Source organism: Podarcis gaigeae (genome assembly GCF_964106915.1).
Source record: "Podarcis gaigeae genome assembly, chromosome: 11".
In the NCBI taxonomy this organism is placed as follows: Eukaryota; Metazoa; Chordata; class Lepidosauria; order Squamata; family Lacertidae; genus Podarcis; species Podarcis gaigeae.
Window position 1 is genome coordinate 28,777,796 of NC_139687.1, and position 27,556 is coordinate 28,805,351.

General features: G+C 39.1%; 2 protein-coding genes and 1 long non-coding RNA gene across 13 annotated transcripts in view; 2 read left to right on the forward strand and 1 right to left on the reverse strand.

The window, feature by feature from the left end:
- Nucleotides 1-6,534, forward strand: part of KIAA0825 — a 188,878-nt gene extending 182,344 nt beyond the window's left edge. For all 4 annotated transcript variants that reach the window (XM_083703117.1, XM_083703116.1, XM_083703118.1 and 1 more), the window contains one exon: nucleotides 4,295-6,534. In XM_083703117.1, the coding sequence (XP_083559243.1) occupies nucleotides 4,295-4,418 (124 nt within the window). In that variant the 3' untranslated portion in view covers nucleotides 4,419-6,534. The remainder of the gene's footprint in view (nucleotides 1-4,294) is intronic.
- A 925-nt stretch (nucleotides 6,535-7,459) lies between these two features.
- Nucleotides 7,460-11,524, reverse strand: LOC310827379. The gene is made up of 2 exons (XR_014556317.1): nucleotides 11,437-11,524; nucleotides 7,460-11,284 (listed from the first exon to the last, which is right to left on the reverse strand). It is a non-coding gene; the product is annotated as an uncharacterized lncRNA (long non-coding RNA).
- ARB2A (ARB2 cotranscriptional regulator A) overlaps nucleotides 11,280-27,556 on the forward strand; it is a 211,560-nt gene continuing 195,283 nt past the window's right edge. For 3 of the 8 annotated variants that reach the window (XM_083703282.1, XM_083703283.1, XM_083703285.1), the window contains exons 1-4: nucleotides 13,025-13,083; nucleotides 17,044-17,167; nucleotides 19,517-19,618; nucleotides 24,785-24,885. In XM_083703282.1, the coding sequence (XP_083559408.1) occupies nucleotides 13,051-13,083; nucleotides 17,044-17,167; nucleotides 19,517-19,618; nucleotides 24,785-24,885 (360 nt within the window). In that variant the 5' untranslated portion in view covers nucleotides 13,025-13,050. Of the gene's footprint in view, nucleotides 12,964-13,022; nucleotides 13,084-17,043; nucleotides 17,253-19,516; nucleotides 19,619-23,268; nucleotides 23,442-24,784; nucleotides 24,886-27,556 lie in introns of those variants that run through there. The other 5 variants (XM_083703286.1, XM_083703287.1, XM_083703284.1 and 2 more) reach the window with 5 other exon arrangements.

Sequence of the window (27,556 nt, forward strand, 5' to 3'; positions counted from 1 at the left end):
CAGCACTTTGTTTTATGCAGATCTACAAGGATAAGTGGGTCTTACAGCCCAGTTTGCATTTCTATTTTCTTTTTTTCTGGAGTTCAATCCATATGAATTGGGAATTTTTACTTCTTGTTCAATGGATTTTTCAAAAAAAAAAACTTTTTAGTTCTCTTGACTATAACCTACGTCTAAAGAGAAGCTGATCTTTCAGATTGTTTACATATGGGAGGTTGCTGCAGAATCATCGCAAAGGCTTTCAGAAATTGTTGTTTTAGACAATAACCATATTTTAAATTATTGTTCCCAGTTAAACATCGAGTATTCTCCACCGGAATGCAAGGGCTTTCTATTGCCGATTCCAGAGAAGTTTTTGTCCTTGAGCAGCTACATGACCCTTCATGTCCATGTTCATTTATCACTGTGTATTAAATTCTCATTCCATTGGAATCACAACACTGCTGAGTCTTCTGCTTGAGCACTTTGTGTGCCAATCTCTAGATTGGCAAGTTTGCAAACCATCCATATGAGTTTGCATCCGGAATCTACAAAGAAGACAATGGTGTTGCTTATTTGTAGCTGTTGTTGTTCTTATGGTCCTCTAAAGGTCATATATTCTGCCCTCCATTCTTACTGTAGAAGCTTGACCTCTATGCTGTGGCTCCAGCATGGTCAAGTAAGCATGGAATAGGTTGCATGTTCCATCTTGCCGAAACACATAGAGTGCTGAAAGTACATTTTCTCTGAGAAGGGGGCAGGAGTGCTCCTTAACTTCAATGCTTCTGAAAGGTTCTGTGCTATAGCTTGCATGTATGTATCCATAAACAAAGGACCACTCCAATAACAACAGTGCAGGGAAGAAGTAGCTCTACTGAACCCTTCCTGAGTTTTTCAGGATCAGCTCTCTTTCCTTACAAGGTATTGGTGTTTTATATAAACATATAGAACAACCACCCCTAACCTGGGGCCCTCCATATAGTAGGACTACAGCTCCTATCAGCCCTTAACCATGTTGGCTGGGGCTGATGGGAATTGTAGTCCAAAATATCTGAACACAATCAGGTTGAAGAAAGCTGATATAGATCATAATGCTATCAAAGCTGATCTCATGTGAGTCCTATTAATATGAATGGAAGAGCTAAACATGTGCTTAAGACTCACCTATTGAAATTAATGTGACTTAAAAATGCTTAACTTTGGCTGGATCATACTTGTTGTTTGTGGCAAACACACTCCTGTTAATTAAAGTTGTTGTGATAAATTTTTCATAGCATTTGCACAGCATGGTGGCTACTTTATTCATAAACAAGATATTTAATAATGGCACCGTGACATGATCCAAGCATCTCTAGTACCAATTTGGACAGCAGATTTAATTTAATTTAATCTTCAAAAATTCTAATTTAATCCTAAATAAAGATTGTGCCAGTTATAGATTTAAAAGACATCTAAAAGCCACATTGTTGTTAATTTGAAATAACACTGGTTGAAAGTTGGCTGTCTGACTGATGGAGACAGTATTTTAAAATGAATTCATTCATATTACTTGAACTGGTACAACACTAATTTTTTGCCAGCTGCTACTGCCAAAATAATGGTTATGCATTTTGGATATGCTAATAAAGGCATGTTCCATTCTGGACATCTCTTGAGTTATAAATGTTGAGTCCCATCTTCCATTTGAACATAGAAACATGCTTTTTATTCATTTTGGAGCAGTAATGATAATTTGTTCCCTTGACTCCTGCTGTATGTTATGCTTTTGGGTTACTTTAAACTCAATAATGCAATCATTTCTAAGAAGCATGCAAGTTATATTTGATCAGTTTCCAGTATTTCATATTCCTGTATACATTGGCAAAACTGGGCACAAAATATGTGCATTTTAATTTTGGGAGGGAAAATGGGTCCAAATGTGATCTTGGGGACCAATATCAACATAAGAGCTATCATTCAATAAAGGACGCTGAAAAGTAATTGGCCCTAATCCAGCTTCAGTTACAGGCAACTAGTCATGCATAACAATTGGTGGCCCTAGCTGCAGATGCACTTCCCCACTGGCATAAAAAGATGCATCCAACCGCTTTAATGGGGCTCAGATGGGGATATGCATCCAGAAATGCACCATCAACAGGCACAGAAGGCTGTTTCTGCATATGGATCCCTCTTGCTGGGCGCAAGCAATACCTTTTAAGTGAATGAACAGATTTTCACATAAAGGGTGTCTTCAGCATACACTAGCAACCTATTTGTATTTGTACCAAAATTAAGTATTTTAGGTGCTCTCTCTTAAGTCCTTTCTAGTTGCTTTATCCCTTAAAATTTAGTCTTATACTTGAAATGGGCAACAAAACATTTTGAAATACTTTCTGTTGCTCAAAATATCTGAGTCAACATTCAAGTAAAGGGTGCAATGCTTGTTATTAGGCTTGTTCTACATGACACATTAAGGGACAGAAAAAGAAGCCATCCAAATTTAGGATATTTGAGATGGTGGTAGAACAACGCATACCATTAATATGGCTGGATGCTTGAATCATTGTACTATATCAAAAGGAAGAACCAAATGGCTACAATAGTAAAATAGAGAATCCATATTTTAGATTGAATAGTAGTATTGTAGAGGGGCAGCCTTGCTATATAATACACATTGGTATTCTAGGGAGCTGCAGATGGTGAAACAAGCTGGACAATGGCTTGAATGCTAGCTGCATATATCTCATTTGAAGGCCAACCAAGCACTGTTTAGAGTTCATAATTGAGTCTACAAATATGGGCAGAAAAAGGCTTCTCTTGCATCCTTGTCCAGCTGAGCTTTTCGGTGATGTCTGGAGTGTTGTTTTACCTACTGGAGGCCTCCTGTCCTGACCCATCTTTTTGAGAATGAAGTGGCTTAACCTTGTGGCAATTTAGATGTTACCATTAGTGTCCAGTGATAAACCTACTTCAATTTTGTGGGATCAGTTTTAGTTTATGCAACCTGAAGACACAGACAGGGGTCCTCGCAGGAATGCACCCAACCACTTGCACTCTGGATAGGTGCCCATCATAACTGGTACAATCAATGGGTTGACCAGATGTGTCTAAGAACTCTTCTTTGCATGATGAGACAGTGCCTGCTGTCTTAAAGGAGGTGGGTTGTGTGGCTGCTACTGCAGCCTGTGGATACTCCTTGATCTATATTTGTCACTAGAGGCCTGAGTAAGTTCTGTGGCCTGGAATGCTTTTACCAGCTTCAGCTGGTACACCAGCTGTGACTATTGCTGGAACCAGGATAGCCTGACCATAGTGATCCATACATTGGTAACCTTAAGATTTGATTACTGTATCAAGCTTTATGCTGGGCTCCTCTTGCCTCTGGTCCAGAAGCTGCAGCTGGTGCAGAATGCAGCTGCCAGACTGCTCATAGGCGCTGGCTACTGGCTACATGTTACTCCTATCCGGAGAGGACTGCACTGGTTGCAAATTTGCTACCATGCCAAGTTCAAGATTTTTATGTAAATTCGCGAAGCACTATTCAGCTTAGACCCAAAGTGCTATCTGATTTCTTTGATTACAGAGATTCTTTGAGGTGTGCTTCTTATAGTTTGGTTGTCTTTTACTAGGGACTTAGCCTTTAGTGTGGTAGAGCCTGACCTGTGGAACTCACTGCTAGTGGATGATCAGCAGGAATCATGCATTCTATTATTAATTAATTAAATTTGTATGCCGCCCTTCAGTTGAAGATCACAACATAAAAATACAAAATGAGACCACAAAATACATAGTAAAACAAAAGCAAACCACAAACATGATTAAAAGGCCTTAGAATGTTAATATTTTAGTAATCATTTGGACATCTCCTGAAAACTATGTTATTCAAACAATGTGTCATGCTTTTAAAACATATTATTGCTGTTGCTTTGAAATTAGTGAGTTTGATGGAGTGTTTCATATTATGATGTATTTTATTTTTGTAAATTGCCATGTTCAGTCAGTATTCCTTGAATGCAGGAAGAAGCTTTTAAATAAGAAGTAAATAATCCAGAGAATGCAATACACGCACAGATAAGTTTATAACATAGACTCCAAAGCACTGAACGGCCCATGACCTAGAAATACCATAATAATAAATCATTTCTACTGAGTGTGCAGAAATGTGTGTGGGAAAATTATATATCTTATGCAGTTAAGAATAATAAATTGGGTCCACTAAATACATGAAAGTCAGTTAAATAATTTTCGCCAGTATATTAAGCAAATATGTGTGGTATCAGCTTAATGAATTTGAAGAAATACAATAGTTTTTGGTGTGTGTGTTTTTAAATTTCAGATGGGAGATGAAGGAGGAAGAAACTCTAGAAGAGGAGGAAAAAGTGATGCTGGAGCAATTAAAAAACCTTTATCTCACAACAACGTCTCTTGCCTCTGAAGATAAAGCAGAAGAGAGATCTTGACTTGAATACTACTTGCATAAAGAACTGAGAATTGATGCTATTCCAAAGAAGTTCTGGGTGACATTTAATTGTGGTGCCCCAAGTTGTGCAATCAAAACTTTCCCTTCTTTCCCTCTCCCATGCAGGTTGGGGGTCCCTCTGGAGTAGACTGGAAGATGGAAGAGTAGGGAAGAGACTTCCCACACATTCAATGGCACAACATTGGATCTTGCCCTCTGCATAATTTGTACAAAATTTGGTTTGTATGTTTGTATTTTCTAGGGAACATTTAAGTGCTATGTTTTGTTACCTTTTCTGTTGTTTGTTGGTGTACAGATATACCTTTGTAAGGAATATTTTTTAAAAGTAACAATTTTAAAATGTTTAAAATAACTGTAAACTTAAAAAAATAAAATTGATAGATTACTAGCAAATGGATGGTAACCTGAAACTACCCAAAGTACTGGAGGCTTGAGCCAACAGATAAGTTACCATGTCAATATCAATGGACAGCTTAAATAAAAATTCAAGACCACACTGTGCACATGACATGACATAATACATAGAAATCTTGTTTCATAATTTGTAGAATGAGTGCAGAGTTATTAGATGCCTTATTTAAGAATAGTTGCAATATCTAAAACATATTTTGATATCAAACACAATTTGGCAGTTTTAGGAGCTGACCACTCTATTGAGTTGCTGTATTAAAGTTGCAATCCTATGCATACATGCCTATGACTAAGCCTCATTTAACACTCTGGGATTTACTTCTCAGTAAACCTGCACAGTATTGCACATTTAGCATGCCTACTGCTTGAGAATTTAGAAATCAAAGATTAATGTTAAAAACTTTTCCTTTGTCTCTTGTCCCAAGGAAATGGGAACTGGCTCCCAAAACAATTGGGAGATGCAGGAACCTTTCTTTTTACATAGTGGAGTATTAGCGGAATGCAATTATTCTAGACTCTTCTCTCAAAATCTTGACAGTCTGATCTGATACTCTTGTGTATGTAGCAGCAGTAGATGACAGATGAGTAGCTCTGGCTGACTTGCTTGGCATAGGGTTCTGCTTTAGCATCTGCAACTTAAGCAGCAAAAATAGCTTATATTCACATTCAGATACAGTAGATATAAGGGTAAGTACCCAAGGAATATTAGAAGTATCTAATATCACAATTCACTTTTTGTTTATACTTAATACTTCAGTATCTTTACATCTTATTATTGTAGAAAAGTCCCATTTCTGTCCAAATCTCTTATTTGTAGAAGCACTAGCAGAATATTGGGAAGAATATCATCTCCTCCTCTGTACTTCCCTTTCTTCTGCCTTGACCCCTCACTCATCAGCATGAGTGCAAATATTTACAATAGTGTAAGAGGTAGAACTCTTGCTGTATTCAATCCCAGGGTCTGTGAGTTCCAGGGCGGCTTGCCTATCATACAGGAGCAACTGCATCTTGTTTAAGTAAAGAAGTACAATATTCAGGGCACTTCTCGGGGAAGAAACACCAGCAAAATAAAATAAGAATCTTGGTAAGTGAGCATGATGAAGAAATGTAGACTTGGTTGTTTGATGGAGATGATGTTGTTTGCCTTCAAAAGTTTTTTTAATCCTCCAGTTCTATATTCAGGGAAATTGATTTAGGTTTGTCTTCAGGAAGGTGTTTAGGGCCATTGTTTAGGCTTCATTATTTAAGTGACTACCCATAATAGCAGGCTATAGTGATGCCATTTTCATTTTGTTCCTGACATTATTCAAACTCAGCTGTGTGTCCCTCTTGTGTAAACTAGTGCAATATAATCACTTTTTATATCACTATTACTTTATTCAGTTCCTTTGTCACATTTCTCATGAAACTAGGGTATCTTTTATTCTGAAACATGCTTGTGCTTAGTTTGTTTCAGTGCTTGGTGGTACTGCTGGAAGTGATTGTAACTTGAATAAGAACTGCAGTTATTTGATAACTTTTCTAATATAGCTCAAAGATTGAACAGGGGGTGTCAAAGGTGATGTACAAAATACATGTACTTTTCTTTAATAGCTACTGTTCCTATAAACCCTATATGATCTTTCATTCCTTCCAAGGGCATTTTGTAGGCTCTATGGGCAATAAAACTATTGATTCTAGAACTACTCCAGATTGTGAGTGAATGTTCTTTAATACATTGCTCCACCCTCTCAGCAGTCCGAGGCCAAACATGGGCCCTGTTCCTTTCAATTAGTTTCCCTCTGGCAGAAACATTCGATTTTCTTCTCAGCTGGCAGACTCTTTACCAACATCCTTGATATTTAGCTCTTGTAAGTCCTACCAATGGAAGTTCTGAAAATATTACTTGATAGATGAAAACTGCCATTCCTAAACACAGGTAGAATAAATTTTAGGCGGAAAGGCAACGTCCACCTGAGAGGGAGTCAGAGGGGAAACCAGTTTCGGAAGCATGTAACTTTTAAGAAAACAAAATGGAGCGTGAACAGGACAGCACTGTCACTTTGGTGATACTGCAGTGCATAGATGCAAAGTGTCTTGTGCCACCTCTTGTGCTATGATGTGGCAGATTTTAGCAACATGATTGCAGTATACCAGCTATTTTAATACAGGTTGTATACTGCTTGCACAGGTCCTTCAATGCACGTAATCATGTTTAATCCAACGTAGAGCCTGATTATTGCTTTTTCTCCATTTTCCTATTCAAAGCCTGTGCACTGGCTTATACAGATGGCCCCTTAACATATCATGGGCAACTAAAATTCCTTGGAAACTGAGATCTCAGAAGTACCTCACCATAAAAATATTTCCAAAATTTGGGAAATTACACTCATGCAAAAAACAATTATTCGTTCCAAGAGCAATCAAGACACATCTTTGATTGCTTTGCATGTCCGCCACCCACTTGATCTAGAATTTCTTTAAATCCACAGAAATTTGTTTTAAAATTACCCTGTGCACCCAGCAGCTGCTGCAGCTTTTATTGAGTGAATGTAGGGAAAGTGTCAAAATTTGTAATGTGGGAAGCAACCCTTTAACATTTTTTTAGTAAACGCAAAATTAATGTGGATATTTATTTCACTTTTATTCTTGACAGATTAATATTGAAACAGGGTCAATTACAACACATATTTCCATCCTCTACTACTTCTTCCAATTTCCAATTACTTCAAAATAATCACAAAATGATTAAGTAAAAAATAGATATTAATTACAGACTTAAGACTTGCTGTTGGTCACTCACTACTGCTCTCTAGCAAGGTCACAAAATGAATATTAAACAAACAAACAAACAAATGTTCCTCCAATTAGTAAACACTCCTTATTGCTTCTGTAGCCTTCAAGGAAACAGCTTTGAGCATGCTCAGAACTAACATATGGTTCTGATAGCATTAGCCTATCACATAGGACTGTTTTAAAGCTGCCCTAAATCCTCATATAACTGCTAGTGGCTGTACTGAACAGGCCTCAAAACAACAGATGCTGACTTTCCAGCAATCCTATCAGTCACATGATTTTTCTGTTTAGAGACAGATGGGAGAGACCTCATTGCCATAGCTATACTGTTACGACTGGCTGAGTGGCTCGGAGAGCTGATTGGTCAGCGTGATCAGGAGATTAACAGAAATGCCTCTTAAAGTCAAGGAAATATAAAATGTGTGTGGGACAGGAAAGTGTGGCTTTGAAAATTTGAGGATTTTTTTAAAAATTGCTTGACATTTTCAGTAGGAAGGTTGGGTCCCAATAGACACAGCAGAACAGCCTCCACTGGGGTTGATTAGATACACACATATACGGTACCTAGAACAGAACAATGTTTTGGTTACCATAGAAAATCTGGGCATATGGAATTTGCGTGTAGAATTTGGTGAATTTCCTTTTTACAAAAGAAAAAGCTCAATAACCTCAGGCTAAACTAAAAAAAAAGGCTCAACAACTTTTGTGTCCAGATATGACAACCCTACATCATCAGTATTCCAAGGGCTGAGCTAGATAGAAAAACCACAGGGCCATGGAAAATAGAAGGAAAGAGTTTGATCAAAACCTTTGACATGCGTAGTTCATATAGTTGTGCTGTTTCCTCTGAGGATTAAAATGCACAAGACAAAATATACTGTTTGTAATTTCTAAGATGTCATTTCCTGAAAATCTTACATAGAAATGCTGGGTTACATCTCATTAGTTTTGAGAACTGTATTGTTCTTGTTGAGTTGGTTCCAGAACTTGCAGTACTCGTCTTTCTGAAATCCAGCTATGTGTAGTCAGCTCTATCACATTACTTTTTAAAGGCATAATAGTAGCAGTCATAACAACAGAAGCGCATAGTATTTATATACCGCAATTTAATACTTCAAAGTGATTCAAATACATTATCTCAAAATGACTTGTGGGGAGCCCCCTAGTGTCAAAATTTGTAATGAGGGAAACAACCCTTTAATATTTTTTTTAGTAAATGCAAAAATTAATGTGGATATTTATTTCCCTTTTATTCTTGACAGAATAATATTGAACCCAAAATAAATGAGCTGTTCCTGAATTCGAAAAGATTATTTTATGTTCTCTTGGCAGTCTGCACTTCAATGTGAACAAAGAAATAGCCCTTTTGGGCACAGATCAAGTACTGAGTGCAAATGAAAATCCATCCCATACAAACATTATCATGACACATGGAGGCAGAGAGACCTAATTCTGGGAAATGTGATCGCTGCCTGCATAGTGCTGGTTGCAACCAAGTGCATAACTGAAAGCTGAGGGCATTCTTTGTCTTGCATGATCAGACTTCAAGAACACAGGGGCAATTACGCATGCACTCCTAAGGCAATGGGAATATTACAGCTTTAACCAAACCTACTGGTGATTTAACTACTGCTTGCAAGACCTGCCTTGTTTGATTTTAATAGTCATCTAGCATCCACATGCAATCCCACTTTAGAGGATCACCCAGCAGCTGCTTTTTCTTACTGACAAAAAGAATATATGGAAAGTCACACAAGTGCAGGGTTAATATCCTGCATAAAAAAACTGAACAAATAAGGAAAGAAGTGTGATAATTCCAACATGTTTTGAATAATACACTTTGGGAGATCAGCTACAACTTTTCCCCTGTTAAAATTCAAAAGAAGGCAGGAAATAACCTTTCCCTACAAAGACTTCCAGGAGATTGGCATTGGTTGATGAAGGTAACTGGTACTCAGATTGCCCTGGGACTATCATTCCTGTCATTCAGATAGATTATGCTTGATATTATTAAAATATCAGTGCCCTTCATTTTTTCATGACTGGTGGTACAACCCTTGTTCTTCATGCTCTTTGTATTTTATTCTTTTAAAAAATCTATTATCTTTGAAGATAACGAAAACAACTTTTTTTAAAGCATGTAATTCAGAAGAGCAAAGATATAATATTTTTAGATGGTTTGGAATCATCCAGAAGACGAGGACAGATTGAGGTATGCCCTTAGCTACTTGGTCATTATGAATTCAGCTATGTTTTCATCCAGATAAGTTGTAAAATAAAATAAAAACCCCATGCAAAGCAAATACTCTACTGCTGAGCTGCAAGCCTTCCCCATAAAGGGGAACTGGAGACTGGAGAAAAGGAGGAGTATGGGAGTGTCAGCTAGGCAAGTAACCACACACACAACTACAGACAAAACTTTAAACTTATCCAAACATTCCAAACATTGTACCAAGGGGGGGAAATACATAAATGAACAATGAGTCCTTGTTACACACTTTGGAAAGAATATATCAATAAATGCCAAGCATAAAGGATTGATTACATCAGCAGACTTGCAAAGTTAACAACAGCCTTCTTTAAACCTTGGAGGGAGTCAATGACATGATATATAAAGAAAGAAAATCTGAAATATCAAGATAAGGATCAGGATAACAAAAAGAAGTTGGTCTACGTTCTGGTGAGGAATTAATGAAAGAAATCAAGGGAAACAGTTGATCATAAAATTTATCTCCAGTAATGCTGCCTCTGAGCACTGTACCATCTTGTGCTAGTTAGTCTACAAGTGTAACCTTCTAAACCCTATTGTACCAGTTTCCCAAAGTTAGCAAATGATCCCTTCTCCATAAGAAGGCAATCTCCATCAAGCTGCTACAAGGAAATGGATTATTAATGCCTTAATTTCTTTCTTTGCTCCTTGAAATAAGGTCAAGCCTGTAATATTCAGAATTTTAGAAATCATGTGGAACACACTGTCCCAAAACCAAATGGGTTATTATGTTAAAGTGACTTGCTTTAGGGCAATGTAGTTTTCATCAACTCCTACCCCAAAGATGTCCCGTATGTCATTGAAATTAAATAAGGTATTCCTTTGAATAAACTTCAGAAGTTCCCATGATGTCAGTTCTATATGTTCTGTTACCTGCTTATACGTATCAGGTGGAGCCCCTGATTTCTAAGTCTATAAAATCAGTCACTTAACCCAAAGCACACATCAAATCCAAGTTGCACTAAACTTATTTTTAGCCCACAGATCAGCAATGTACAAGGAGAATAAAGAAAAATCCATAGGATATGCATAGCAAAAGGTAGATTATTTATTTTGGCATCTTCTCCAAATCCATATTACAGTGTGAATATGTATGTATGTTAGATTACTCTCTAGCTTGCCACATCTTTAACTAATAAAGTTATTAGTATAATTTAGTCTGGCCAATTGGGAAGAATTCACAGTGACATCTTTTGCTGCACCAGGTTAAGACTGAATATGAAGAAAATTATTGAATTAACTGCATGACTTCAGTATCTGTCAGGTGTTTCCCTCCCCATCCACTACTCGGTTCACCATCTAGCTGGAATTGGCCCTACCAAAAGGTTATGGCACATCTAGGGGGTGGGCCTGCAAGTGAGGAGACACTGGGTAGGCTGTGGCACTGATGCCTACCTGAAAGTGGCCCAAGTTCCATTGGTAGGTTATGGACCACTGTTTGGGAAGCAGTGCCTTACTTGGTCAGGAACAACAAATGATCACAGGTAGGGACTCACAGGCAAGGGCTTCAACGCCAGACACTTACTGAGCCCCAGAGCCTGGCAAAGGACTCAACAGTGGGCCAATTTCCCACTGTCTAGCAGGAGAAGTACATTGTGGCAGAAGAAGTAACACTGCAATGCTACATTACCACCTCAGGTATCTCCTTCAAGGATAAAGGGGAGGTGCATTGTTTCTGGGGCAACAGAAGAAGAGGTCTGCTGGAGCCATCTAGTTCAGCATCCTGTTTTCACACTTGACCAACCACACTTGCCCCATTTGTGATTCCCAGCATCTGGTATATAGAGACATATTGCCTCTGACAGTGGATATAGGACATCACTTTTTAACATCATTCAATATGAATTGTGTGAAATGCTTTTTAGTGTCTTGAATCTTCAAACATTCAACTTCATTGGATGGCCATGAATTATAGTATTTAGCTTTTATTTAGCCACTTTCTTCACATCATGCATAATTTTATACACTATCATCTCCCTCCCCACCCCTTACTCACCATTTTTTCTAAACTAAAGAGCCTGAAATGTAGTTGCTTCAAACCCTTGATTGTTTTGGTTGCCCTTTTCTGAAACTTTTCCAGTTCTACATGCTTTTTGCAGTGACGCAGCCAGAACTGTACACAATATTCTGTGTGTGGTCTCACTATAGATGACATTAAGATGTTGGCAGATTTATTTTCAATCCCTTTCCTAATGATCCCTAACATGGAAACCACTACTTTTCCACAGTAGTTGTTAGGACTGGGGAATATATTGGTTTGGAGTTCGCATTGCGATAACTGTTTCATAATATTTGACCTGGCAATATATCACGACATGTATGAAGGCTGAGCGATATCTGGTTTTTAACATCGAATACATCACCAGCTAAACATTGCAATCTACCACAATGTCCAAAATAAGAATGAAACCATACAGAGGCGAACAGGACAATGTCCTGGCAACTGCTACTACTTAGGGATGACGCTATTATCAATCGCCACACGGTCACTTTCATCAGCAGGCAAGCCAAAATGCATCCAGGCAGGTTTGTTTGGGGCTTCAAGCAACGGATCTGATTGCTTTGGCTAATTGTACTGAGGTGGAACTTCCTTCAACTGAGGGCAGAAGAGAAGCTACGGGCGGCTTCGCCGGCTCTTACTGAGCAGACTCCGAGGGGAGCTGCGCATGCTCACTGTTGACCCAGCGTATTACCTCGCTGACGCCTCGGCGCTTTCTCTCGATCCGTACTTGACAGCTACTTCTCTGAGCGCAGGAAGCGGGTGGGCGGGCAGGAAGGAAGCCCCTCCCCTGCCTTTCTTTTGTCCCTTAGTTCGATTGCGCGTGGGTTGTGTGTGACGTCATTCCCCGGGCCCGGAAGTGGAAGTCTCGAAATTCGCCTCTCGTCTGTGGAGCTGAGGGGAAAGGAAAGGGCGGGAAAAAGGGGGAAGGCAAAGCAAGGAAACGAGGGCGGGACAACCCTCCCTCCCCCCCATTACAAAACAGTGAGGCGAGAAGCGGCGGCGCGTCTCCCGGTAACAAGCCTTGGCCACGCCCCCTCCCCTCCCCTCCACCGGGAAGGGCGGCAGCAGGTACGTTGCAGCCGTTGCGCCGAGGTTTGCGCGCGCCAACGGCCGCCCCTTCCCTCGCTCCTTCCCCCCCCCCACCCGCTGAGGAGAATGGCAGAGGTTCACCTCACCCCCCTCCCTCAGGTGTTGTGCGTGTGTCCGTGTGTGAAAGAGAGAGGACTGACGGGTGGAGAAGCGGCGGAGGGGAAGCCGCCTCCCTTCCGCCGCGGGCTGCGTGGCCTCCAGCCGAGGGAGCGAGCTGCGCCTGACCACAGGCGGCGGGGGCACCGTCCTCTTCCCTTCCCGCCTCTGAGGTGGCGGCAGCTCGCGTGTCCACCTCGGGCGGAGCGCCGCTGCCTTTGAGCGGTAGCTGCCCTCGCTCTTATTCTTCCTCCTGGTTGGCTGGTGCGACCAGGAAGTGCAAGGTGGCCGCCGCGTCAGAAATCACAGGAGTCCCTTTTCCTTTCAAGCTGCTTCGCCCACGTTGTTTCCTGGCTCTGGCGCTCTGCTCCGGGGGCGGGGAGAATTGGGCTTGTCGCTCAGAGAAAAAAGATCGCCAGGACCTTGGCCCCGGGAAGAGGGAGGGAGAGGGATGGCAGGAGCCTGTCACTGGCCTCTTTTAAAAAATGTGTTCCTCTTCACATTTGGCATATAGTCCGTGTTTGCTGCTCAGCCGAGTGCGTTAAATGTATGCATAACAATCAGGATCTCGCTGCGCTGTGATGTTTTGCTGTTGTCACTTTTACCAGGCAGCAGCTGGATTCCCCACACTACAGTATATCCTTCCCCCATGGGAATTCCTTTTTTCACCTGACAGTATGTAAATGCTGAGTCATCTTTTACTTCTTTTCCCAAACTTGGCTTGCATGTAAAAACATAAATAATTGTCGTATAAATGAAATTAAAACGTTCACCTGGTACGTTTCTGATTGCTAGATTAGTCGTTTGAGCTCTGTCCAAAATTTTCTAGCTGGTTTGGGTAGGTTATGTAGTATTGCTTAGCAACATGTGAGTTGCAGGTCTTTTTTGTTTCCCACAGTCTTGACTTTTGGGGGGGGGGCGGGGTGTCAAAGAGTGCTAGCTTTTGGAAAGGTTGTGGCCAGAAATGTAGAGGCATTGCAAAGCTGACTTAAAAGGTTAGAGACTTGAAACAGGAGTTTGAGCAACAAATAACAGTCCTGTAGAACATGGGGGGGCGGAGTTGTATGCCTGGGCTGTGAGGATATATTTCACAGGTGTCTGGACTTGCCACAGAAAATTGAGGCTAAGAAATGTACTCAGGCAAGCTTGCATAAAATAAATGCTGCATTTGGTCATTGTTGTTTTTGCGCGCACGCGCACACACACACACACACACACACACTCCATTATATCAGATTTCAAACTGGTGTGCAGCATAAATGCAAAACTCACAAGAAATGAGATCAACATTTTAAACAGTCTGGACCATGCTAGATTAAATCAGTAAAATTAACTAAATTATTTGCAAGGTTGAGGTATTAATATCAGTATTTACTAGCAGCTGTTACCTTTTAATATATTGCTGCCTACTGCTTCTGAGCTCCCTCACTCAAGTTCATTGCATTTACATTGTTTGATGTCAAAGAGTTTGTATACATGCTTAACTGCTGTCTGCTGAGAGGGAATGTCAAGATATTAACTAAAATAGTGCAGATACTTGAAAGCAAGTCAGGTATTTATAATGGTCAACTGACTAATAAGATAAAATTAAAAGTATAAAATATAAAATCGCAGTTGCAATAAAAGCAAGCTAATGTTAACTGTTTTGTGGTGTATTTTTCTGACCCCATTAAGAAAACTGCAAGAAAACTGCCCTGGGTTAGAGGAATAAGGTTTCTTCTAATCTATTGGCACACAACACATTTTCTTAACCTTTCCCTGACCTATGACAAAACAATTGGGTGTTTTACTACCCCAATCTGCTAACATTGACTGGTGTAGTAAACACACACCCCAAGGACAAAATTCATTTTATGCTACAAATGGTTTTTTGTTTCCAGAAGGAAAATGGTATGTGGTTAGTGGCTGAAATTTAGGGACCTAAAGGTGAGAATTTCTGTCAGTATCCTAGAAGAAATACCCTGTAGGTCTACTTAATGTGTGAATTGCACAATGAAAAGTGTGCTGTGGGAGGCCCACAAATTGGATGAATGAGAAAGAATTTAAAGGTTGGAAAAGGAGCTGATATAGTTGAGACAAAAATGTGGAAGGCTAGGGTGCAAATTCTGAAGCTAATGTTGATCATCATCATCCTGCTCTGCTATAGGATCTCAAGCTTTAGCTAACTGAGTGTTGAGGCCTAGCACAGTCAGCTGTGGCCAGAAGGGGAGAGCCCTACAGCTTTGTGTCATGGATATTGTGGGACTGGAGATGGACAGAGTCAAGGAAGAGTGGGAATGTGTAAAAGATGGAAAAATAAGGTTAGAAGAAAGTGGCTGTAAATGGAAATTCATATTGGCTATTTCCAGTCTTACAGAAGAAGCTGGCAAAAGCTGCGGGATGAATGCAGGTTTAAAGGGTGAGCAAGATTAAGGATTGAGCTGGGGATTACTTCAGGAAGAGAATCGAAACCCTGCAGACTTGGGCCTAGGTATATATGCATGGCATCACAATCATTCCTATTCGGTTAAGACATTGCTCTTAGAGCACAGGCACATTCTGTTCCATTGGAAGGTGCCGTCCTGCTCAGCTTGCAGATAGTATTGTATCTTTTTCTCAATTAAAAAAAAGTATTTTAGCTTTTATGGAGCGGCTCAAAGAACTTTTGGATAAAACAGATTATCTAGATTGCTTCCAGTCTGGCTTGTGACTTGGGTTAGGCATAGAAACTTTCTTGATCACCTTTGGTTATGTTCTGTGCCAGGAGATGGATAAAGGAAATGTGACCCTATTTTATTGAATCTTCAACTGACTCTAGTATCCTTCTAGACCATCTTGATGGGAAGGGAATTGGAGTACAGTGTTGATGTGTATCTGCTCATTCCTGCAGATAGGACTCAGAAGGTGGCTGCTGGGGAATGGCTGCTGTTCCCCTTGGTTTATGGGGTTTGGCAAGGTTAAGGTTAAGTTTTGTGCCCATGCTACAAGAAAACGTCTAGAGATTTGAATACAATCTCATCATGATGCTTATGACACCCAGCTCTCTCTCTAATTTTCACTTGATTCTAAAGAGGCAGTTGGTAGATGTGAAAGCCTGGAAAAGGTGGAGTAAGCTGCATCTTAATCTAGACAAAACAGAAGTACTACTGGTGATGAGACCATCTGATTTCAGTTTGGATTTACAGACTCTCTTGGAAATTGCAATTTGTACAAAATGCTACATCTAGGTTACTGATGGTTGCTAGGTGCTTTAATTGCCATATACTTTCAGCATGCTTTGATCATCATCTGAGGCCTACAGTGGTACCTTGGGTTACAGACGCTTCAGGTTACAGACACCACTAACCCAGAAATAGTACCTCGGGTTAAGAACTTTGCTTCAGGATAAGAACAGAAATCGTGCTCCGGTGGCAACAGAAGGCCCCATTAGCTAAAGTGGTGCTTTCAGGTTAAGAACGGACCTCCAGAACGAATTAAGTTCTTAACCCGAGGTACTATTTCTGGGTTAGCGGAGTCTGTAACCTGAAGTGTATGCAACCTGAAGTGTATGTAACCCGAGGTACCAGTGTACAGCTAACGACAACCAGAGCTTGGTTATTCTTTTAGGTGGTGCCTATCCTGTGAAATGCCTTGCCAAACAGTTTGTGCCAAGCCCTGTCACTGTATGTTTTCAAACTGCTGGTAAAGGCCTGGCTGTTGAAAATGACCTTTGGCTGATCATTTTCCTGTTTGTGCTTTGCTGTGTTGGAATTATTACTGTGTTTTTTGTTGCGATGGTTTCTGTAATTGGTTTTAACTTGAGGATTGTTTCATATTAGAAATACTGTTCTGTTGTTTTTTGTTTTGGCTATTTTAAAGACTGCAAAGTAGGTGAGATACAATAAATTAAATTAAATACAGTTTTACACTGCTGATCATTTTCAAGAAACATTCTGAAGTGGAACCAAACTGACTGCAAATTCTGAACTTTCTTTAATTTTTCAGCTCATCCTCCCAAGATTGATGCATGTTCCCTCCATTATTTTAATCTGGCTGAGAATTTGGATAAGCATGGCACAGCTTCAACAGGGAGGTCCTGATGAAAAAGAGAAGACTACAGCATTAAAGGGTACAAATTAATTTGGAACTTCTCCTCCATAGGCACTCCGTAGACTTTGCTCTGATGAACTATAATTGTGTGATTAGTGAAACAGGTGAGCAAGTGCAAATGAGTGCAACCCACATTCTCAGCTGTTATACATTTCTTACCACTGCCTGTCTAGGTTTCTTTTTTCTTTCTCTGGAAAAGGAAGCCAATACACACAGTGGGAATGCTGTTACCTGTATAGAGAGATGTGAACAACACGCCCCCTAGTCTTTCTTGCCAAATCTGGAAATGGAAAAACTGGAAAATCTGGGGAAACTAAAATACAATGTTGTATACAATATTCTATTTTCCAAATGATGAGTAAAATATTTCTTTAAAACAGTGTTTTAAATAATATTGTTACACCCAGTTCACATTGCTGCAAAACTCTTAGAGCCTAGATTCAGTGATGTGCATTGTAGTCAGGCATATCCAGAGATGAAGTGAGATGGCACAAAGGTATTTGGGGCATATTAGAGGTGAAATGGGATCTCTACAAGGTGCCGGGTTGAAGCAGGGACCTTGATGCACTTGGTGGCACCTTGTTAATGTGGGCATCAGAATAATACTGCAGACAGATGTCTGCTGAAAAAGTAATGAGTGGTATTCAACAAAGTTTTACTCAGAGTAGACCAAATGAAACTAATTGACCGTAGTCATGTTTATTAATTCCAGTGGGTCTGTTCTGAGCAAAACATAGCTAACTGTCACCCAGAGTATCTAAGCTTACAATAATGCCATAACAAAACTGGTTTCAGATTATAATAGCATGGAGAAATGTGAGAAGGGGGGTGGGAATATGTGTCCTTCCTTGCATGAGCAAAGTTGTCTAGATCCAATTTCTTGACTTGTGATATTACCCATGTTAATATAGGTTCTCTACATGAACATCTAGAGTAAATGGATGCACATCCTGACACTGACAATGTATGTGACATTGTGGATGCATTTTATCAATGAATCCAAGTCATATTGAACATCTTTTACTTTAGTCAGTATGGGACCAATATGCTCCATGTTTCCTGTTACACATGCTATGGAAATGAAAAGTGTGTGGGCCATGCTGACATGCGATAGTGAAAAGCAAATGCTTTTCTCTCCCTCCCTGCCCCAAATATCTTAAGTTACAAATAAGCCACACTCATGATTGCATAGTGTACGTGAAACTCTATGCTTCAGCACTGGTGCAAAAAGCAAAGCAAAACTAATGGAAACAAAACAGTACAGAGTGATTGGCTATTGCTTAAACCTGGTCAAAGCCTTCTCCCCAAGTGAATGCTGAAACACACTCCTAGGAAGAGCCCACTGTGTTCCCACCCACATTAGATGCTTCCATGGCCCACTGTGTATAAGAACAGCAAATAATAACTTAGTGTATGGGTTCAGCATGCAGACCTCTGGATTATTCATGTGGGCCTTCTACTTACTAAGTGGGCTGCGTATTTTTGCCATTTTGGTGTGTAGGACTAACACTTGGTTTGATGATCAGATCTGAGCTAAGCCATCAACCCCTGCTACATTACTAACTTCACATGTTTCTCTTTGCTCTGACAATGTCCTTCCAGATTAGTGGTTATGCCAACAATACTTTCCACTGGCATAAATTCACTATGTTCTGTGTGCTTTCCACAGCAAAGCAGAATTTTATAGTGACTGATCCTTTTTCTTCCCAGTACGGATTAGTTTGGGGTAGCATCACTCTGTAAATAGGAGTGAGGAAACCTCTGCTGCTTTCCCCCCAAAATAACAGATTCCTCAGAAAAAATTCAGATGTGTTACCATATGCCCTTTGGCAATCTAGAAGACTGTACTGCCTTGATTTTGAAATTACAAGAATAGTAGAAATGAAAAGTTGGACAGTTTCTAAGTAAGTTTCATTCAAAAGTACTTCATTGTTGTCTCTGGCAGCCTTCACATTGCTTCAGTTACTCTTGCATTATCACTCCCTCCAGTAGCAAACTTTGTGGTTGAGTGTTGGCAGATATGGAGCCAGAATGAGTCAACTGAGAAAGAAGAGGGAGGTAACAACTGATCTTTGGGGAAAACCTGAAGTTGGGCATGATGATACACTGCAACTCTTTGCTGCTGGTTCCTCTTGTTATGATAAAATGATCTATGTATGTAGAAACCTGTCGTTGGGATGGATTAATAATTGTCCAGCTAAATCTAATATTATCTGTTATTCAAAGGAGTACTGAACTTCAAATAAAAACTTGTTCAATGTATTCTAGAATACATTTTTTTTAAAGACACTTAAAAAAGAAGAAGGGCAAGTAATTAACTGAATTTGCAGTCTACAGAAAGACAAATTTCTTCCCCACCCTTTTTCAGATTTGTTGTCTAGAATAGACTTGGATGAACTGATGAAAAAAGATGAGCCACCTCTTGAGTTTCCTGATACACTTGAAGGATTCGAATATGCTTTTAATGAAAGTAAGTAATAAATGTTGTAAGAACTCATTTAGAAGTGATTGAATATTAATATTTCCCCCCAGAACTTTGATTCATAGCTTGCTGTTTGAGTCTGATTTCTTTGTACAACTGTTTTAAACAATGCAACTAAAGTAATAGTCTCAAGTATTCAAATACATCCTGTTTTCATCTGATCACAAATAACACATTTTATGTTGCTGTAGTTTTTCCTTGGGCCATTCTAAACGTAGGAACACAGTTGCTCAGAATGGTAGTGGTGCCTCATTGAAAATTTCTGTTCAATTTTTTCCAAGCCAATGGTTCCCAAGCTTTTTCAGGCCACTGCCCTCTTGGTTCTGTAAACTCATCATCAGTGCCCCCTACCAAACACTATCAAAAGCCTTATTCAGAATAGTGGTTTTCACAACCCATTAAGAAAGATAATAGCACAATAAAAGCAATACAGTAACAAGTAATTTCACATTTACTCAAAATTCTAATTCAGTAAAATTGATTAACTTGATAACTTGATAGTCATTTGCACACCGAGTGCCTCCCTGCCATGCTCTTGCCTACTAGTACCCTGTAAGTAATCTCATTAGCCCCTAGGGGGTGGTAGTGCCCACTTTGGGAAACACTTTTCTAACAAGTTAGTTTGTAGGTAGCCTGCTTAACTTCTGTGTTTGTTGTTGTTCTTATATATTTATACCCCACATTTTTCCATGACGGACTCTAGGTGACTTACATTTAAAATAAGAACAGCTGAAAACATAGTGGGGGAAATAATAACAAATCCATCATCATCATCATCATCTTAATTATTTACTATATATTACTATGTAATGTATTATTATGCAATATATTTGGAATCAGGATATTGTGCTGTCATAGCAGCTGTGATCTCAAACATAGCTCAAAGCAAATCTAGTTGATTTTAATGAGAATTGTTTCCAGAGTTGCCATGAACCTGACCTATGTCTAGCTTTGCATGCATGCAATTGCTCACTGGAAATAAATTAAGAAGCTTTTGGAAGTAATTTATTTATTTGTTTATTTTATTAAGTTTGCATATAGCCCTTTATCTGTAGATCTCAGAGTATTCCACAACATAAAAATACAAGATAAAAACACAAAATAATAAAATAGGGGGACCACAAATTAATATACCCCATCCCTGCACACCCTTCCACAAACACATTTAAAAGGGTATAGGATGTTAATCAGTAAAAAGCCTGGTTGAAGAACATTTTTGCTTGGCGTCTAAAGGTGTATAATGAAGGCACCAGCTGAACCTCCCTGGGGAGAGCATTCCACAAGTTGAGGGAGTTTTTTGTTTGCAACAAAATTCTTGTGCTATTAGAAGATGGTTGGAGTAATGGCAATTTATGCTGCTGCTTACTCTTTAAGAATACAAAGCATGTAAGTCTCAGAGTTGCCCCTGGAGGGAAAATCTTAAGTGGTTTTCATCATACTTTGTATTAGATCTCATATGGAAGCCAGATTTTTGGAACACTGTAAAAGGCAAGATTGTCACCTTAGACAAGACACATGTAGTCTTGCAAGGGTTCAACTATGTTTCAGCTGCTTAAATTGAGCTGTTGTGCGGCCATGTTCAACAAGTTTATAATTTGTCCATGGTTTAAATTTACATTTAAAAGTACAAAACACACCCAAGAACTGTTTACTGAATTAACCCCCCCCCCTTTTTAATTGCTTTTGTTTAGGAACCTAATTAAGACTTTGATGTTGTCAACCGTAAGTTGCCCAACTTTGAAGTGGAATTGTGCAGTCCATGATAGCTAGCCCAAGGGCCTGGCTCAGGAAAGTTCCTCAGCCTTAAGCCTGGGAGAACTGTATAGTCACTGAACTAATCCAAAAGACTCTTACCACACTATAAAAAGAGTCTTCTGCCTTCTGTGTAACTTATCTTTGACTTAATAGGTTGTTAAGCAGATGTCCTAATGGGCTTTTTTGGATTCCTAATGGTCAGTTAATTAGGAGACTAAATTCTCAGACAAGCTCTAAAAGGCTAAGCCTGTGAAGCTCTGGCCTTGGCAGAAAAAGCCCATACCATACTTGGCAGAAAAAGCCCCTACCATACTAGGAAACACTGCAAACTTCTAAGGCTATGTATACCAAAGGGGCCTGCCTTAACCCTGTCCTGTTCTGTCCTTAAGCTAGTTTAAAAGCACCTCTGTATATATTTATTTTTAATCTCTGGTATTGCATCTGTTTCAGGACTTGAGATTTGATGCAGTAAGCAAGTTCCAAGAGGAAGGCTGAAATGCTATACACATTTACTAGGAAATAATTGCTGTGGAACCCACTAGGTCATTTCATCGTAAATATAATAAGATTCCACTATGCAGTATTAGCTTTATCTGTCATTGAAAGCCAGCAAGGAAGTACCTTTGGGGAGGGTTTAAATTACTTTTCCAAGTAGTCCACATCCAGGTAGTGTCTGTGTGCAGCTGCTTTTTGTAAAGGAAGAGAGTTAGCCTATTCTAAGATGGTAGTTAAAAATGTTTAGTTTGGCCTTGAGCTTCTATAAGCAGCAAATATATGGAGCACTTTGTATGAGGATCCAAAGTGGAAGGGAGTAAGCATAGGAAATGTGCAGTATGTAAGTTAAGTAAGTTCCATGCCATTCAGGTTCAAAATTTGTATTTTGAGTTGTAGTCAGATAGCAACAGGAAGTGTAAAAATGGACTATTGATGTACACCCACAAATCCAATTCTTTCTGGGGTTAGGCCATACCAGCTGAAGCTTCTACACCTTCCATAAGCAGCCTTGTACAAAGCACATGTCTTGATATCCTTGGGGGATATTGCAAAGCAGAAATCTGACAAGAGAGCTGTAGCTTTCTCCCTAGAAATCTTAATGCTACATGTGAAATAGAAATCTGTCATAACCATTGCTATCCAGCTGACTATCACTGAGTTGAGTGTCCTGATAAGTCATAGAAATAAAGTCTGTCTACAACCATAACATGTGGGGGGGTTTTGGCCCTAAAACATGTGGCTTGTAAAAGACAGCATACTGAAAGATGTGTATTACTCTTGACATGAAGTAGTTCCTATATTCCGAATAAGAAAACAACCCAAAACCTTGATCTTCTTAATATTGTCTCATACCATCCAATTTTATGGGGAAAAGCTTTTCTTTAAATGTAGTCATTTATGCAACACTTAGCTTTTTAATACCCTGATGACTTTCATAGGAAGGTACTTAGAAACCAAAAGTGTCATGAGTGATGCTAGTTGAAAGGAGTGGTTCAACTTTTACTTTTCAGCTTCTTATTTTTAGAGCAGTATAATCTCTACTGTTTCCTTTCTAGAGTGCACATTTAATAGTGTAGGTCTGATTGCTAAGATGACTTGAAATCTGAATATGAATGTATGATATAGACTTTGAGTAGAATTGTTAAGAACAAGTGAACACATCCCTGTTCCCACTGCCATCAAATTGGCATGTTTGGCTGGAATTTTTCATGTGTGCACTAATGCATTTTGACTATTGATTATGTTTCTGTATTTGAAGGAAAGGGGTGTGTCTTATTCTGATTTGCAAAGCAATAATGAAATTTTAGTAAGTGATGTTTCAGTGACGCTTAAGAGAACTCAAAAATACACTACAATTCTTACTAGACAATATGCTGTGATTTCCTTAGGGAGAGAGGCACTTCACCAATAACCAGCCTTAAAAATGAGCATAGAAACTGAGTGTAGAATTAAAAAAATTAGAAGCCTTGGACGAAGCATAGAGTATGATATGCCATGAAGAAAGGGATAATGTGACCTGAGATACTGGATATGAAGTTGGGGAGGATCATTCTCCCTGGAGGTTAGTAATTGGGAAAAGTACACTGAAACTGAAGTAATGACAGTGCTGAGAAAGAAAACTACTTTTATTTCTCTCTATTCACACTAGTAATTAGTATATTCACAGGCAGAGATACTGCAGATAACACAAAGTTCTCACTTATTTTGAGGCTTCAAGACTTTTCCAAGCAAATAATAAAAAAGACTTTCATGTACAAAACTGTCTTTGCTGGGGCAAAGAAAAAAATAATTAACCTTTATCTTTCCCATTAAGATAATTTCTAGTAATTTAAACCCTGCTTTTACATTCAGGTATTTCAGGATTTGGAGTAATAAGTCTTAGATACTCTTTTAATAATCTTTTTTCTTTCAAATTTCATTGTGACTAAAATGTTTTTCAGAGAAAACATTTGGCAGTTTCTAGCATTTCTGCTCTCTACTATTTTTGCATTTCCTTTGATCTTTGAACTTATCTTGTCATGTATTAACCTACTTTGATATTATCAGTAATTAGGTACCATCTGAAGAGAACAGTAATGCATGAAAATAGTTATGGTTTGCACAAAGTTAATGTAATTATAGTATTCCCATATTTTGAGACTGCTTAGATTTCACCTGTACTTGTTTTCCCATTTAAATGCAGTGTGTCAGTTAAGTTACTTTTTTGTCTAGCTGCTTTACACATTTTTTAAGATACAAAGATATAGGAAAACATTAGTATAAGCTATACACATTGCTAATTGATACAATAGCATTGTGAACATTGCCCTATAGTCTGAGATCCACAGTGTTCAATATTAGCATGGTACATGCTATTCAGATTTGGATTAGGATGGCTTCCTTAATTATCAAATCTTATATGTGAAATTCAGCTTCGGTCAAATATGTAGGAGCACTGAAAAATAAATGCTGGGGTTTTTTTGTAAAGCATTTCATTTTCTCTGGGTCTTCCTATACCTGCTGTGAATCTGATCTAGAAATGTGTGCTTATTATAGTATTGCCCATGTTCTTTGAATGTCCTCATAGAATTAGATTCTGAGAGTTGGAAGGATGCTCACTGTAGGAAATTTCCTGTACCCTCCTCAGCTTCTCGACCCTTCTGCAAGGTGGTTTTGTCAGATTTTCCTGATTACCCTTTGCCCAGCACTCACTCATGTCCCATCCCAGGTCCTTCTGAAAGATCCTCCAGCTATCAGGAGTGGCTTTTCTAGAAGAGGAAGAGATGGGGAAGTCTTTTTGCTCATGGTTTTCAGCATTCAACCCATGAATACTTCTGCACAGTGAACAGTTTTATTTTCCCACAGTGAACTATTCTCTCCACTTATAAAGCTCATGTTCTGAATCTAATATTATTTCTTTTGTAGAGGGACAGTTAAGACATATAAAAACGGGAGAGCCATTTGTTTTTAACTACCGTGAAGATTTGCACAGATGGAACCAAAAGCGCTATGAAGCTCTTGGAGAGGTATATATTATATACAAGCAATATATAGCTGTGTATACGTTTGTGATTATATTTGTTGTGTAGCATATTAACATTGTACTTGGTTAAACGAGTGAGAGGGGAAAGTTCAGTACAGTGGTACCTTGGTTCTCGAATGAAATCTGTTCTGGAAGCCCGTTCAGCTTCTGAAACATTCAAAAACCAAGCCGCAGCTTCCCCTTGGTTGCAAGAGCTTCTTGCACTCAGTAGAAGCCGTGTCGCATGTTCAGGTTCTGAAAAACGTTTGAAAATGGAAGCATTTACTTCCAGGTTTTGGGCATTCGAAAACCGAAACGTACCACAACGGAGGTGTTCAGGAACTGAGGTTCCACTGCATTTTAAATTGAAGGAAATGATGGAAATAAATGGCCTTGTAAGCAGAGGTAAACTGACCCATCGGGAACATAGCTGTCCTGCTCTAAATGTGTAGCAACCATACAATGTGGTATGGGCAGTTACCTAGCTGAGTATATCTGATAAGCAAGAAAAGGTGTCCTGTCCTTTATTGATTGTCCTTTAGGAACGCTTGCCCTGTGCTTGCAACAAGATAACTACAAGTATGTATAAGGTGGAGTTGTCCATTTCAGTATGATACCCTGCAGCTATTCCTAAGTCTTATTTGTGTAGAATTCCAAACAAATGAACAGTAAACACATACCATAATCATTGAATACTAAGTTTTCTTGTGAACTGATAATATTTTCATAATTTATTTTTTCTGTTCAAAATTTAATTCAGCTTGGATAGCATGCTGCTTGCTTTGTGTAGTTACATAATTAACATAATTAATACATAATTAACCTCAGATTTTTATAACACAGCATTTGCTCTATTTTGAGCAACATGTTATACAGGTAGTATTATCTTAGGATTTTCAAAAAAAACTAACTTTCATTTTGTCTTTTTTATTATTTTATTTTTAAAAATGTATCAGACTTCCTGCTATACAAAAGGTGTAGCAAGAAAACCTATAGTTCAAGATCCAGGATAGCAAGATGTTGCCAAGTTTCTGATTTGTTTTGTTTTGTTTTTCCTTGGTTTGATCTCATGTCTCATGAATGATGTTTTGAAACTTCTTAACCTTTATGTGTCTGTGTATTCTCTGCTTACATTTGCTTTTGCGGTTTCATCCACAATTTGAGAGGACTAGCAGAGGCCTTTCTTTAGTGTGCTGTGTTTGTTAAAAAGCATACATGAAATGTTTGAATACATTAGGCAAGGGGTTAGAACACTGATTTTAATAGTATTAAAGTATTATTTAGGGTTTCAAAAAGGAAAGTCTGGACAAAAAAGTTTTTGAGCTATTTTTAATGAAAAATACATTTCAGCGATTTCTGCCTGGATGTTGAATTTCCAGCTATGTGCTGGCAATTCCAGATGTATGACAGCCCTATACTGCTGCTCAGTTGGGCTTACAATCTTCAATATGTTAACATTCTGCAGTATTGTAGAATCTCTGAAAATAAGCTTTGATTATTAGCAGTCAGGATTACAGTGGTACCTCAAGTTACATACACTTCAGGTTACATATGCCTCAGGTTACAGACTCCGCTAACCCAGAAATAGTGCTTCAGGTTAAGAACTTTGCTTCAGGATGAGAATAGAAACCATGCTCCAGCGGCGCAGCAGCAGCAGGAGGCCCCATTAGCTAAAGTGGTGCTTTAGGTTAAGAACAGTTTCAGGACCTCTGGAATGAATTAAGTACTTAACCTGAGGTACCACTGCACATCAATCTGGTGCTTCCTGGACCCGTTATGGCATAAAAACATGGAACTCAGGCACACAGTCTCATGCATCTTTATCTGTATGGACACAGTGATCAGTTATTTGATGGTTGTTTTCAGGGAATTCCTTTTAACAATCATGAGGATCTGCGTGCTGGATCCATGTTTTTCTGTTGTGGCGTTCTGGGAAGCACTGAAAATGGTTTTTATCTAGTGCAATTCACAGAAAGCAATGTCAGCTTTAATTTGATGATGGTTTGGAGGACATGCCTTTTAGGAATCATGAGGATCTGTGCCATGCTGGCCCCCATGCCTCCCCTTGTCTGAATTGCTATTGAGAAGTGAAAGGAGGATGTCCAATCAGAGGAGATAGGGGGCACGTTTAAACCTTATGCACAGGCCAGAGAGCAAGGAGGACCTGCTTGGAGCACATAGAGTAGAAAGAAAAGTCTCCAGTTGTTTCAGTCAGTTTGGGTCCTCTTGTGTGCACTAGAAAGGCATTGGCAGACACGTGTTCCCTCTTCAGTGGCATGTTTGGGACTTAAGGTCGTGACTATAATAGGATGCCCTGTGATTTCATTTTAGTATCCAGTAAAGACTATTAACTGAGATGCCAAGAAACATTAAATAGTTTAAATTGTAACTCTCTTAAAAGAGAGGGGAAGCAAGGTGGGGAGAATGAAAATTAGTCCACAAGCAGAAGCATATATATAACTTAAAATGACATAATGACATTAATCAGTGCCAAGTATTTCTCTCCTGCTTCCAGGGAAACATGCCAAGAAAGCACAGATGGAGGTATATTTTTCAGAAGAATGGACAGTAACATTTACATTCAAGATGCATAATACCTTGCTTTTTAAAATATTGTTGTGCCTCTGGGATGCTAGACTCAAGTGTATTGTTTACAATGGGTCTCTGAGATGAGG